The following is a 14,473-nucleotide window of genomic DNA, read 5'->3' on the forward strand; positions in this document are numbered from 1 at the left end:
AAAAATTAGCTGGGTAGGTGCCTATAATACCAGCTACTTGAGAGGCTGAGACAGGAGAATGGCTTGAACCTGGAAGGCAGAGGTTGCAGTGAGCCAAGATTGCGACACTGCACTCCACTGCACTCCAGCCTGGGCGACAGAGTGAGACTCCATCTCAAAAAAAAAAAAAAAATCACACACTGCATGTGGGCTCAATAATAGCAGCGATGATGATGATAAGAGTGGCAAACACATATGGAGCCTTTTCCAAGGGCCAGGCTCTGCGGTAGGCACTCTCCATTCACAACAATTCTATGAGGGAGGGGCTGGGGCTATTATGATCCCCATTTTACAGAGGGGAAAACTGAAGCCCAGAGAGGAAAAAGGACTTGCTCAAGACCACACACCGAGTCACTGGAGGAGGAGCCAGCATTCAAGACCGAGCCGTCTTGGTGGCTGGGCTGCACGCGGCCTCTATTCTGTTCACGAATGCTATGAGCTGTGTCTCATGCAATGCAATATTCACATCTATCAAAAATATTCTACCTTTTAATTACCCACTCAAGTGGAGGCAACTGGAACCAGGTGAGACTTAAAAGTACTGAATTCTGAAATAAAGTGGCTTTACTTTCCTAGTTCTTTTTCATCCAGGTTAATATTAGACAGAGTGTGTTAGACGCTGTCCTTAAAATCCAGGCCAGGCTGGGTGTAGTGGCTCACTACCTGTAATCCCAGCACTTCGGGAGGCTGAGGCAGGAGGATTGCTTGAGGCCAGAAGTTTGAGACCACGCTGGCCAACATGGTGATACCCCCATCTCCACTAAAAATATAAAAATATGCTGGGTGTGGTGGCACATGCCTGTAGTCCCAGCTACTCGGGAGGCTGAGGCAGGAGAACTCCTTGAACCTGGGAGGTGGAGTGAGACTCTGACTTGAAAAAAAAAATCCAGGTCAAATAGCAGCAAACTAAGAGGGCCTTGAGGTTCCTGGGTGACAGGGAAAGTCCACAGAAAGACATGAATTTGACACAGATAATCCACAAAGTGAATACTCCGTAAGTGGTGGCTAAGAATGAAGTATAAAATAAAACCTCTACAACTCCAAGAGCACAAAACAGGCTATACTAAGCATGGGAAACTGTAGTTCTACATAAAATGATACATTAAGAGACCTAAGTCCCTAGGAATAGGGTTTTTAAACAAAAGTGCCCCCTGAACCCCATTATACTAGAACTAATGTGATGCTATTATTTTCTGAAAGTTCTCATTTTTGGGGGAGACAAACACAAAAGACTTAATGATTCCTAGGAATGGACTGATAATACAAGATTATTTTTTGAGTTGCTAGGCAACGCTGAAAAACAAATGTCGATGTTCTGAGATCACGGCTTGGTTCTTCTCCCAAGGGCAGGACCAGCGCTACCCGGCCTTCCTGCTCTCCGTCGGAGAACAGGAGCGGTACGGAGACACTGCGATGCTGAGTCCACAGTGGCAACAGATACCAACTGGCATCTCCAAGGACCAACCACCACTGACGGCCTGGCTGCCAAGATCTTTGGCGAAACAAAGTTTTCACTGAACTGCCATCGCACCCAAACCAGTCCCAGGCTCTCCGTGTTCTTTGCTATCTGTGATCACTTCTATCGCTTTTTTTTTGCAGGTACACTGACCCCTTTTCCCCCTACCGCTTATTAAAGCCCCATTCACCCCTAAGTGATTTTGACATCTGGGAAAGTATAGACACTTTTCCTGAGAGTTATTTCTTTATTTCTAAGCAATAGTCTTAACTCTGAATATTTCCACTGTAAAGAGGCCTATTTCCAATAACAGTTTTCTTAGGGATATGCTGATATTACCTTAGGTAAGCTGAATTCCTCCTTTGCTGAATGCCCTGAACTACTGCATCTATTCTTTTTCAAAAAATAAAAGATGATGCCTAAGGTTCTAAAGTCACATCACACATCTACTCACAGACTTGGTAGAGAAATGAACTCCCTTCTTTCATTCTAACATTTGGGAGCACAGTGCAGTAATGTTTATTCCTATAATCCAATCACCCACCTCAGTATTCCAATCTGGGTTACTTCACCTAGACATGTGGCTTGTGATATATAGAGACAAAGATAAGCTAATATAATAATGATTTCATTGAAGACTATTTTTTAAAGAGCAGATTTAGGTTCGCGGCAAAACTGAACGGAAGGTGCAGATATCCCACATACAGCCCAGACTCCATATCCCCTACCAGAGAGGTGCCTTCGCTACCATTGATGAGCCTGCATTCACATGGCGTTATCACCCAAAGCCCATCATTTACATGTTCAATAATATTCTCATTTTCTTCACGTTGCAAACATAATCTTGTGCTGTAAGAACTCCCACTCTTTGCTTCCCTTCCCCCCCAAACTCAATTAAAAACCCAATGAAATGGAAAAACAATCTTAGATCTGTATTTTAAATCACGCTCCACCTTCAAAGGTAAGTTGTCCGTGACTTAGGTAAAAGGACTAGTTAAATGAGCTCATCATGGCCGTAACATTCACTGTCTGAAGTGGAGACAAATCTACTACAGGCCAATTATGAGTGGGTATTCCTGAGAGCCTGACACGAATGCATCGTACACGGCAAGAGGCTGGTTCAGTAACCACTATTTCTATAGCAACCCACACACACCCTCATGCTGTGTTTTGGGGAGGCAGTTAAAACTGGATTCTACGATGTAGCTTCCCTCTTAGAATATGTTTTTATTTCTATCATCTCATTAGAATGAGAGTATCCAAATCCTATAATCCAGGTTGCCATTAAACAGCAGAAACTTATCAAATACAAGATCCATAAATCTTTATTTATTTATTTATTTTGCCACTTGATGTCCATCGCTTTAAATTCAAACCACTGACCTGGTTTGCTTGTGACCATTCCCCAGGGCAACAAGTCAGATGTCAGTCTGACAACCTGTACATCAGACAGCCATCTGCTGCCCCAGTTACAGGATAAAGAAAGGGTAAATATCTGTAAAATAGAGCTAACATGATCATCTCTTACTGTCCAGAAAGGCTCAGCTAAGAGGTATTTACCCTGACTAACAAAACTTCCTTTGCCAGACATGGGAAGGAAAACTGCTTCTTTCAAAGGTCAAATTGGTCACTGCACAATACATATTCACTTTATTTATTTATTTATTTATTTATTTATTTTTTTGAGACAGAGTCTCACTCTGTCACCCAGGCTGGAGTGCAATGGTGCAATCCTGGCTCACTGCAACCTCTGCCTCCCAGGTTCGAGGAATTCTCAGCCTCAGGAGAAGCTGGGATTACAGGCACCCACCACCACACCCGGCTCCAGCTAATTTTTGTATTTTTAGTAGAGATGGGGTTTCACTGTGTTGGCCAGGCTGGTCTCAAACCCTTGACCTCAAGTGATCTGCCCACCTTGGCCTCTCAAAGTGCTGGGATTACAGGTGTGAGCCACTGTGCTTGGCTACAAATTCATTTTAATTCCTTCCCCTCACATACATCTTGACACCCGGGACACAGAGAGCACAATTAGATCATTACATATTCTGCTGATTCTTTAAGGAAAAGAGATCCACTAAATAGACTGTTCCTTTGCTCTATAAATCACAGTATTTTAACAAAATAGCTTTAACAAAACATGCCAATGTGACAAAAGTCTCGATTCCAGTATGGGTGGAATATCCTTTATCCAAGATGCTTGGGATCAGAAGTGTTTTGGATTTTGGAATATTTGCATGACACTTACCCACTGAACATACTTAATCTGAAAATCCAAAATCTGAAATCCAAAATGCTCCAGTGAGCATTTCCTTTGGCCATGACCTTTGAGTATCATGATGGTCCTTAAAAAGTTTTGGATTTTGGGACATTTCAAACCTTGGATTTTCAGATTTGAGATGCTCAACTTATATACGCAAGCCGTGCTTCTTAAAAAACTTATTTTAGGCTGGGTGTGGTAGCTCACGCCTGTAATCCCAGCACTTTGGGAGGCTGAGGCAGGCAGATCACTTGAGGCCAGGAGTTGGAGACCAGCCTGGTCAACATGGTGAAACCCCATCTCTACTAAAAATACAAAAATTAGCCTGGTGTGGTGGCACACACCTGTAGTCCCAGCTAGTTGGGAGGCTGAGGCAAGAGAATCACTTGAACCCAGGAGGCGGAGATTGCAGTGATCTGAGATCATGCTATTGTACTCCAGCCTGGGTGACAGAGCGAGACTCCATCACACACACACACACACACATATACACACACACACACACAAAATCATTTTTATTGAGGGTCCATATAGCAATTAGACAACTCATGCTGTTGTAACATACTAAACATATTCAACGTTATTTGTATTCTAAGATGGTGTTAATCTAGTTGATCACCTTCTAATGAATATATAGGTTGAAATATGAAGATACCAGTTTCAAGAATGGGAAATTATTTGCCTGTTCCAAAAGAAAAAAATTAAAAGACAACTGTGATAAATGGCAGCATCAAAAATTGATCCCACTCTCACGGGGTTTGAAAGGGAGAATCTCTGGGTCTCTCTCCTAAGAGTAAACTTTCAATTTCCTGGCAGTCAAGGATTAAAGAGTGTGAGTTAGAGTTAAAACATGGATATACTGATTTAGTGTTAAAACGTGATTTTGAGGCAGGGTGGTGGCTCACAGTCATTGTAATCCCAGTGACTTGGGAGGCTGAGTTGGGAGGATCACTTGAGGGCAGGAGTCTGAGACCAGTCTGGGCAACACTGCAAGACCCTGTCTCCACAAAAAAAGAAATTTACAAATTAGCTAGGCATGGTGGTGCACACCTGTCATCCCAGCTACTCAGGAAGCTGAGGTAGGAGGATTTCCTGAACCCAGGAGTTCCAGCTCCGACTGTACCATTGCACTGCAGCCTGGGTGACAGAGCAGGACCCCTTCTTTAAACAAACAAACAAACAAACAAATACAAACAAACAAAAGCCACCACGTGATTGTACCATTTGAACACAAGTCCCATCGAACCATAAAATAATTTCCTCTTTCTTTACAGAGTTTGAGGTCTGGCCCTACAATGAAGGTGCTGTCACTCTGAGCATCAATTGTCAACCCTGGCAAAATACAGGGGGGCTGTCACCTAACAGGAATTAGGGAAGTTATGGCTGTCTGGGCACCCCAGTTTGCTCCTGTAGAGTGTGGAATACACTGGCGCTGTAATATTAGAAAGAACTTTCTTTTGGAAGGCATTTAGACAAGAGGTCACAATTTTTTTTTTTTTTTTTTCTGTGAGAGGCCAGATAGTAAATATTTTTGGTTTGTGGGGATACAAGTTTCTGTTGCAATGATTCAACCCTGTGTTGTAGTGCAAAAGCATGCACAGACAATATGCCAGCAGACAGGCCTGGCAGGGTTCCAGTGAAACTTTATTTAGGGATGCTTACATATGAATTTCATATAATTTTCATGTGGCATGAGATATTCCTCTTCTTTTGATTCTTTATTTCCCCCATATTTATTGACATACAGTTGAAAACAAAAATTTTATATACTTAAGCTGTCTGACCTGATGTTTTGATACATACATCAAGCTAATTAACATATCCATCACTTTACAGTTACCATTGTTTTTTCATCTTCTTTCTCTCGGTGGTGAGAATGCTTTGAATCTACCCTCTTAGTAAATTTTAAGTATACAATACAGTCCTATTAACAACACTTAGCAGGCTTTGCCTTAAGTCTCTGGAGCTTAATCATCCTGCAGAACTAAAACTTTGCACCCCTTGATCAACATTCCCCCATTTGATTTTTTTCTTCAATCATTTAAAAATGTAAAAATGATTCTTTGCTTTCAGGCCACAGTTGGCCAAACCCAATTTAAATGAAAAATTATTAATAGATTCACAAGTTGCTATCTGTGCTATTTCTGGCTGTTAAACAATTTGGAATTGGCAATTATTTTGATTTACCTCAACAATAGATAATTTAAAGTATTAAACAATTTGAGGTGATTGATTACCGTAATCAAAAACAGCAACTAATTATTAAATTGTTTTATGTGCTTAAGATGTGTTGGCACATTCCCCATTTTTTTCCTGATCTAATACCATCTTTGGAATTTTTTATTTAACTAAAATATTTTAATTTCTACTTAATAGTATAATTAAATGTAATAGCAACAAAAGTCTTAGGAAATAGGCAGGCTTCTATTGAGTTTAATAAGTGAAAAAACATATGGTTTCTTTGAAATGTCCATCTTATCTTAAAGTTTGCAGAAAACATATTTTAATTCATTTGGTTATTTTTGAATGACTATCCACAAATGTTGGCTTTTTTCTGCATACATGCAATCTGTTACAACCAGGAATTTGGCAGTTACGTTTTTCACAGTAAATGCTAAGTTAAAAAGACCATTTAGGCCGGGCACGTTGGCTCACGCCTACAATCCCAGCCCTTTGGGAGGCTGAAATGGATTACTTGAGGCCAGGAATCTGAGACCAGCCTGGGCAACATGGTGAGAACTTGTCTTTAGAGAAAATAAACAATAAAAAAATTAGCCAGGTGTGGTGGTGTGTGCCTGCAGTCCCAGGTACTCAGGGAGCTGGGGTGGGAGGATTGCTTTAGGCTGAGAGGTCGAGGCTGCAGTGATCTGTGACTGCACCACTGCACTCCAGTCTGGCTGACAGTGTAAGACTCCATCTCAAAAAAAAAAAAAAAAAAAAAAAAAAGTGGAAATAGGTCGATTACACAATAAAGATTCCCAATGTACTGTCATGGCTAGTTTTTCTAGAGAGGAAACAGAGAATGGGCTAACTTATACTTCAGAGGCTTCCTAACAATGCACACACCTCTGTCTTCACCAATTTCTGTATTGTATTCATTTCCTCTTGCTGCTATAAAAAATTACCACAAGTATAGTGTCTTAAAACAGCACAGAATGACTTTCTTATATTCCTGGAGGTCAGAGGTCCAAAACCAGTTTCTCTGGTCCCAAGTCAAGGAGTTCACAGAGCCGTTTTCTCCTGGAGGCTCAGAAGGGAGAATCCCTTCCTTGCTGATTTTGGCTTCCAGTGGCTGCCTGCATTCCTTGGCTTGGATCTCCTTCCCGCATTTCCAAAGTTCACGGCTCCGGCCTGCGCTCCCATCGTCACTCTGCTGTCTCCTCCTCTGATTCTGGCTCCTCTTGCATCCTACTCATAAGAGCCCTTGTGATGGCCGTGGGCCCAACCAGAAAGCCAACGAGAATCCCCCCATCTCCAGATTCTTCATCACTTCCACCAAGTCCCTTGACCACATAAGGTAATATCCACAGGGCCCAGAGATGAGGATGCAGAGATCTTTCCATCTGCCATGGGCATCAAAAACTTCTTTAAGTAAGTTTGTTGTTTGTGAACTGTATATAAAGTCCACCGAGGAAAGCAAGGATGCTGCTTTTATACACCTGTGCCATATCGTTACAGTGCACACGACCCACACAGGAATCCCCAGGGACAGCTTCCTTATATTAGGAGCCCCAGCCTCCACATTCAAATACACTCACTAAAAAAGAGAAGGCAAAAATGAGGAGAAAATAAACAGCAGGGATGGAGGCTCCAAGATTAAAAAAAAATCCAATAAAACTGTCCTCCCTCTAAACAAGAGCTTAAAGCATCATCCTTCCATAACATCTACATATACTTATATACATAAAGGTAAATTCTATGTATACAGTCAACTTAAGTACAGATGCTATATCAAAGTATCTTAAATTGCCTTTTAAAGATACCTAAATTGGTTAGACATGGCAGCTCATGCCTGTCATCCCAGGACTGAGGGAAGCAGAGGTGGGTGGATCACTTGAGCCCAGGAGTTCAAGACCAGCCTAGGCAACATAGTGAAACCCCATCTCTACTAAAAAAATACAAAAATTAGCCCGGGGTAGTGGTGGGAGCCTGTAATCTCAACTACTTGGGAGGCTGAAGCACTAGAATCGCTTGAACCTGGAAGGTGGAGGTTGTAGTGAGCTGAGATCTTGCCACCACACGCCAGCTTGGATGACAGAGTGAGACTCCGTCTCAAAAAACCCCCCAAAATTAGCTGGGCATGGTGACCACCCTTGTAGTCCCAGCTATTCAGGGGGCTGAGGTGGGAGTATTGCTTCAGCTCTTAAGATCAAGACTGTAGTGAGCTATGACCACACCACTGCACTCCAGCCTGGGTGACAGAGGGAGACCTTGTCTCTGAAAAACAAAAGAAAGCAAAAAAACCCTAAAATTATTCTCATGTGATTCAACCATTCAACAGACATTTCAGTTGGGTACCTAGCATTATGCCAGAAACCGTTCTTGATCACAAACATTCAAAGACAAATAGACTTGGCGAAGGCACAAGGAGTAACTGGTACCCGTGTAGACTTGGCGAGGGCGCAGGAGTAACTGGTTCCGGCACAGACTCGGTGGGGGTGCAGGGAGTGGCCAGTACCTGCACAGACTCGGTGAGGGTGCAGGGAGTAACAGGTACCCGCACAGACTCAGGGAGGGCACAGGGAGTAACTGGCACCCACATACCATGCCGTTCAAGCTGCTAGGACCACTGCAACGTGCACAACGTGCTCAGGATGAGGCCGGGGAGGGGACCGGAAAGGATGGGCTGTGCTCGTGAAAGTGACAAGCTGTCATTTACTTTTGTGATGACTAATTTTGTCTGTCAACATGGCTAGGCCACAGTCCCCAGAAATGTGGCCAAATATGTCCGGATGTTACTAGAGAGATACTTGGTTTAGAAGAGATAAACTTTTCAACCAGTTGACTTTGCTTTTTTTTTCTTTTTTTTTTTTGAGATGGTGTCTCATTCTGTTGTCTAAGCTGGAGTGCGGGGACGCGATCTCGGCCCACTGCAACCTCCACCTCCCGGCTTTAAGTGATTCTTCTGCCTCAGCCTCTGGAGTAGCTGGGATTATAGGCATGCACCACCACACCCAGTTAATTTTTTGTATTTTTAGTAGAGATGGGGTTTCACCATATTGGCTAGGCTGGTCTCAAACTCTTGACCTCACGTGATCTGCCTGCCTTGGCCTCCCAAAGTGCTGGTATTACAGGCATGAGCCACAGTGCCTGGCCCAATCAGTTGACTTTGAGTGAAGCAGATCACTCTCCACAGTGAGGGAGGGCCTCATCTCATCAGTTGAGATGAGGCCTCCTGGAGGCCCAGCATACCTGCCAGCCTACCTTGCAATTTTGGACTTGCCAGCCTTCCCAATTGTGTGAGCCAATTCCTTAAAATCAATCTCTCTCTCCAAATACATATATATATATAACTCCTATTGGCTCGGTTTCTTTAGAGAATCCTAATACACTCATTGTAACAACAGTGGGTACTATTATAATTGCCATTTCACAGTGGAAGAAACTAGACCAGAAAGGTTAAGGAACTTGGCCAGGGCCACAGAGCCAGTGGGTGGCAGAGCTGGCATTCCACACCACTGTGTCCCCCAGATTCCCTGCTCTCACCCACACTCTCCACTGCTTCTCAGTGCATTGACCTGGGTGTGCTTGAGTGCCCCCTGGGAGGGCTAATGGGGACAGGCAGCATATACAAGGGGGTGTATATTCATCTCTCTTACAAATGCAAATAGAGGTAAGTAATTTGCCCAACGCGGGACTCACAGTTTTATAAGCAGCAGAACCCAGGTTTTCAGGAAACAAAACACAAGCTCTTTCCATTCTCTTGTCCACTTTCTCTGTGTTTTTCTTTATCCATTTTCTTCCTCCCTTTAGAATTCTGACATTCTTCAGAGACTCTTAGTCACACATTCCTCAGCCTACTCCCTCCTGGAGGCCCAGTGTACCTCAGGTCCCCACCATGACCTTGATGCCCCCCAAATTATCAGGCTCGCAGAGAACCCACACCATCAATAAAGGGCCCATCTCATTTGGTGCAGGATATGTGAACAGACAGCATCACAATCCACTTAACAATGTCAAGCTTACTATGGCTGGTAAAATCAATGCATTCCACACAAATAATTGCAGAGTCTCTATTAATTATTTGGAAAGTAAAAATAAGACCGAACAAAAATCCCCTCCAAAAGCCCAAAAGACGTTTCTTTTCAAATATAATTCCTAGAACTCTGTTTTAACTGATTCAAGGAATTAGGTATCTTTGAAAATACACAGACATCAAAAATCTCCCCATTATCTTCATGCATGGTCTAACAGTTTTCAATTCTGAACCGGGTTATTTGAAAACTGATATTTTCTTTTTTTGAGACAGAGTCTTGCTCTGTCACCCAGGCTGGAGTGCAGTGATGCGATCTCGGCTCACTGCACCCTCTGCCTCCCAGGTTCAAGGGATCCTCTACCTCAGCCTCCCAAGTAGCTGGGACTATGGGCACGCACCACCACACCTGGCTAATTTTTTTGTATTTTTAGTAGAGATGGGGTCTCATCATCTTGAGGTCTCAAACTCCTGACCTCAAGTGATCTGCCTGCCTCGCCTCCCAAAGTGCTGGGATTACAGGTGTGAGCCACCGTGCCCAGCAGAAAATTGATATTTTCAAGCTTGACTTTCAGGGCACTAGGAAGCAAAGGAGGAGCCCCCATGCTGCCAAGACCCTCAGCCCAAGCACATGCTCCTGGCTGGTATCATGAGTGGGAACCAATACAACTGTCTGGAAGGAAATCTGGAAATACGTTTTAAATTTTAGAATTTTGTACATTTTGTAACTCAGCAATTCTTCTAAAAAGTCATCCTAAGGAAATAATCAAAGCTGTGCATGAAGATTTAGCTAGAAAGATATTTTCTACAACACTGGTTAGAATAACAACTTTTTTTTCTTTTTTTCTTTTAGATGGAGTTTTGGTCTTGTTGCCCAGGCTGGAGTGCAATGGCACGATCTTGGCAACCTCCGCCTCCCGGGTTCAAGCGATTTTCCTGCCTCAGCCTCCCAAGTAGCTGAGACTACAGGTGTGAGCCACCACGCCCGGCTAATTTTTGTATTTTTAGTAGAGATGGGGTTTCACCATCTTGGCCAGGCTGGTCTCGAACTCCTGACCTCATGATCCACCCACGTCGGCCTCTCGAAGTGCTGGGATTACAGGCGTGAGCCACCACGCCCGGCCAATAACATTTTTTGTAATTGCAGGGGATTGATGAACCAAAGTGAAGTATGATATATCCACAGGATGGAATACTATGGACTTATGAAAATTGATATGGCAGAATAATGATGCTATGGAAAGATGTTCACGCTGTACAATTGTATTTTTATGTATGTATTATTGAGTGAGTGAGTGAGTGGTCTCGCTCTGTTGCCGAGGAGGTGCAGCAGCCTGATCATAGCATCACGACTCACTGTGACTTTGAATTCCTGGGCTCAGGCAATCCTCCTGCCTCAGCCTACCAAAGTGTTGGAATTTCAGGTGGGAGCCACTGTACCCAAACAGTACCCAGCACACGATCTCATTTCTGCTAAATATGCTTTGTAGAAGGCAACCTCTCAGCCAGCCAGCCCCAGGTGACCCCTACCTCCTGGTGTTCACCCGCCTGTATGGTCTACTCTCAGTGCTGGTCTGTACCAGTGTGGGTCTGTGTGACCAGCAGCCTATGGAAAGAAATGATGGTATGCTGCTTTTGAGATTAGGTTACAAAAGACTATGACCTCATTCTGGGCACTTGGCCTTTTAAATTACTATATCTGTATGTATGTATGTATGTATTATGTATTTATGTATATATGTATTTATTTATTTTTGAGACAGAGTCTTGCTCTGTAACTCAGGCTGGAGTGAAGTGGTGCGATCTTGGCTCACTGCAGCCTCCGCCTCCTGGGTTCAATTGATTCTTCTGCCTCACCCGCTGCCACACCTGGCTCCGCAGCATTTTGTATTTTTAGTAGAGATGGGGTTTTGCCATGTTGGCCAGGCTGGTCTTAGACTCCTGGCCTCAAGTGATCCACCCGCCTCAGTCTCCCAAAGTGCTGGGATTACAGGTGCGAGCCACCACACCCGGCCTACTATATCATTTTTATTTACTCTTGGATCATTCGCTCAGGGGAAGGCAAACTGCCGTGTAGTAAGCAGCTCTATGGAGGGGCTCGCATGGTAAGGAGGTAAGGTCTCTGGTCAACAGCCAGCAAGGAAGTGAGGCCTGCCTTCAGCCGTGTGAGTCACACTCACTAGTCCCAGTTGAACCTTGCTGGAGATGACCACAGCCTTAAGTCACAGCTTGATAGCCGCCTTGTAAGAGACTCTTAGCCCTACCACCCAGCTCAGCAGTACCTGGATTCCTGACCCCCAGAAACTCTGAGGTACTGAAGCTCACTGTTGTTTTAAGTGGCTAACTTTTAGGGTGGTGTGTGACACAGCAGTTGATAACTAATACCTACGTGCACTGTGAAAGCCCTAGAAGGACAGAATTCAAGGTATATTAGTAGTTTTCTCTAGGTGGTAAGACTTATGGGTACTTTTTATTTTCTTTGTTTTGTACAGTTTTGGCAAATGTTTGTCCTTTTTCAGAAACCAGGAAAAAAAAAAATACCACACATGACCAAGAGCAACCATATGACCTTCTGATGAATAAAAGGATGAAGATTAGGAGAGCCAGTTTTAGCTCTAATAACGTTTACAGATTCTTTACGAGTAAATTAGGTTAAATGTGCAAAACAAAAACAAATAAGAAAACAAACAAAAAATGAGTTCCCAAGAGAGGGCCTGAACGGCACAGGAAGGGTGCCGTCCCCACGAGAAACCACACAATGCAATGTGAGCAGCAGCATTCACTGACTTCAAGGAAAGGAGACTTCCACGAGCTTCTTAGAAGGAAAACCAAACAGTAACGAAGCCGTCTGGTAGCCGATCGCTGGCACAGAACTCTTGCTTACCCAGCTTCTGGTCAAACCGCCACGCCGCGACATAGGCATTGTGGCTCAGGCTGCTCTGCGTGGCCAGGGGCACAGTGACATAGATGGGACCATCCACCAGCACCGGTGTTCCATTACTGCTCAGCAAGTGGACACTGACGGCTGTGACCGGGGTCAGGTCATGCCTGGTGCTGTTTCCTAGAAGGAAGAGGCATTTTCCATCATTTGCATGCAAAGTACCCACGTGGGCTATGGAAACCTTTGCAAAAAAAATAGTCGCAGCTACCATTTACCGAGTACAGCACCACCTATGTGCCAGGGACCGCATTAAGCACTTTACATACATAATCCTCACCACAACCCAGTTAGGCAGGTAAAATCATCACTTTACACATAAAGAAACAGGCTCAGACAGAGTAGTAATGGTAGGTGGCCTAAGGCCATACATTCAGTAGGGGTTGAGCTGGAATCTAGGCTCAGGCTTGGTGTTTTTTTTTTTTTTTTGAGATGAAGTCTCGTTCTGTTGCCCAGGCTGGAGTGTAATGGCACAATCTCAACTCACTGTAACCTCCACCTCCTGGGTTCAAGTGATCCTCCTGCCTCAGCCTCCCAAGTAGCTGGGATTACAGGCGTCTGCCACCCTGACGGATAATTTTTGTATTTTCAGTAAAGATGGGGTTTTGCCATATTGACCAGGCTGGTCTTGAACTCCTGACCTCAGGTGAGCCGCCCGCCTTGGCAATCACAGGCTTGTACTGGGATTACAGACGTGACCCACTGTGCCTGGCCAGGTTTGCTATTTTTCATTACTGTGTTTTGCTTTCAAAAATGATCTCAAAAGACAAGGTTTTTTCTATAACGTGAGACAAAGGTGTAGGTGGAAATCGCCGGAAGCAACTTTTACACAAAGTGAGCCCAGGCACATGTTAATTACTTGGCAGATAACCTCAATAAACCAAATGTTTTAGAGTAGAGGCTGCTTTTTATTAATACAGCAAATTTCTTCAAAGATTGCTTCAAAAATACTAACTTCTGCTAAAAAGTATGCTACTGAGGACTGGACTTGAAATATTTATGAGTTATTTTAGTTGCCATTGTTATTTTGGTCTGTTTAAAAGGACCTCAATACACCAATTATTCTCCATTAAAGGCCTTTGGTCCAGGCCAAAGCATTAATGACTGCCTACAGATAAATGAGAGAATGCTTACGAGACCGATATATTTATGCACTCAAGCAATCCATTTTACATTTTCCTCTAGTGAAATACAATATCCCACAAAATACGTTCTGTCATAATTTTACATCTTTCTTTGAGCAGAATAACAAAAACACAGTGATAAAAAATGTAAGCTGCATTAGAATACAATCTATAGGATAATTTTTATTCAGTTACTTATATACTTACCAGGCTACCAACCTGAGCTAATGTAAACCTCCAATCTGGTCTACATTTAAACATTTAAAGCAAAGCTAGTGAATTTAAGAGTCTCAGCAACAAATTACAGCTAAATCCTTCATACAGCAATTTCTACACAGCTAATGCCACCCTATCTTTTATCATTCATACCCATCTCTGTTTTTTAATGAAGGCAAAGGTGTGGGAATGGAGATTTCATGGAAAGATCCAAGTTGGAATCAGAGATCCAAGTTTTGAAATCTTTTAG

The 14,473-nt window shown here is 43.4% G+C and overlaps 1 protein-coding gene across 3 annotated transcripts in view; it reads right to left on the reverse strand.

Annotated features, from left to right (window-relative positions):
* Nucleotides 1-14,473, reverse strand: part of FAM171A1 (family with sequence similarity 171 member A1) — a 145,844-nt gene that overhangs the window by 22,898 nt on the left and 108,473 nt on the right. Inside the window, exon 5 of one of the 3 annotated variants that reach the window (XM_037983359.2) lies at nucleotides 12,830-13,006. The exons of the other annotated variants lie outside the window; for them this stretch is intronic. Coding sequence (XP_037839287.2) covers nucleotides 12,830-13,006 — 177 coding nt within the window. The remainder of the gene's footprint in view (nucleotides 1-12,829; nucleotides 13,007-14,473) is intronic. 3 annotated transcript variants of the gene reach the window in all.

The sequence above is a fragment of the Chlorocebus sabaeus genome, chromosome 9, assembly GCF_047675955.1.
Source record: "Chlorocebus sabaeus isolate Y175 chromosome 9, mChlSab1.0.hap1, whole genome shotgun sequence".
NCBI lineage: Eukaryota > Metazoa > Chordata > Mammalia > Primates > Cercopithecidae > Chlorocebus > Chlorocebus sabaeus.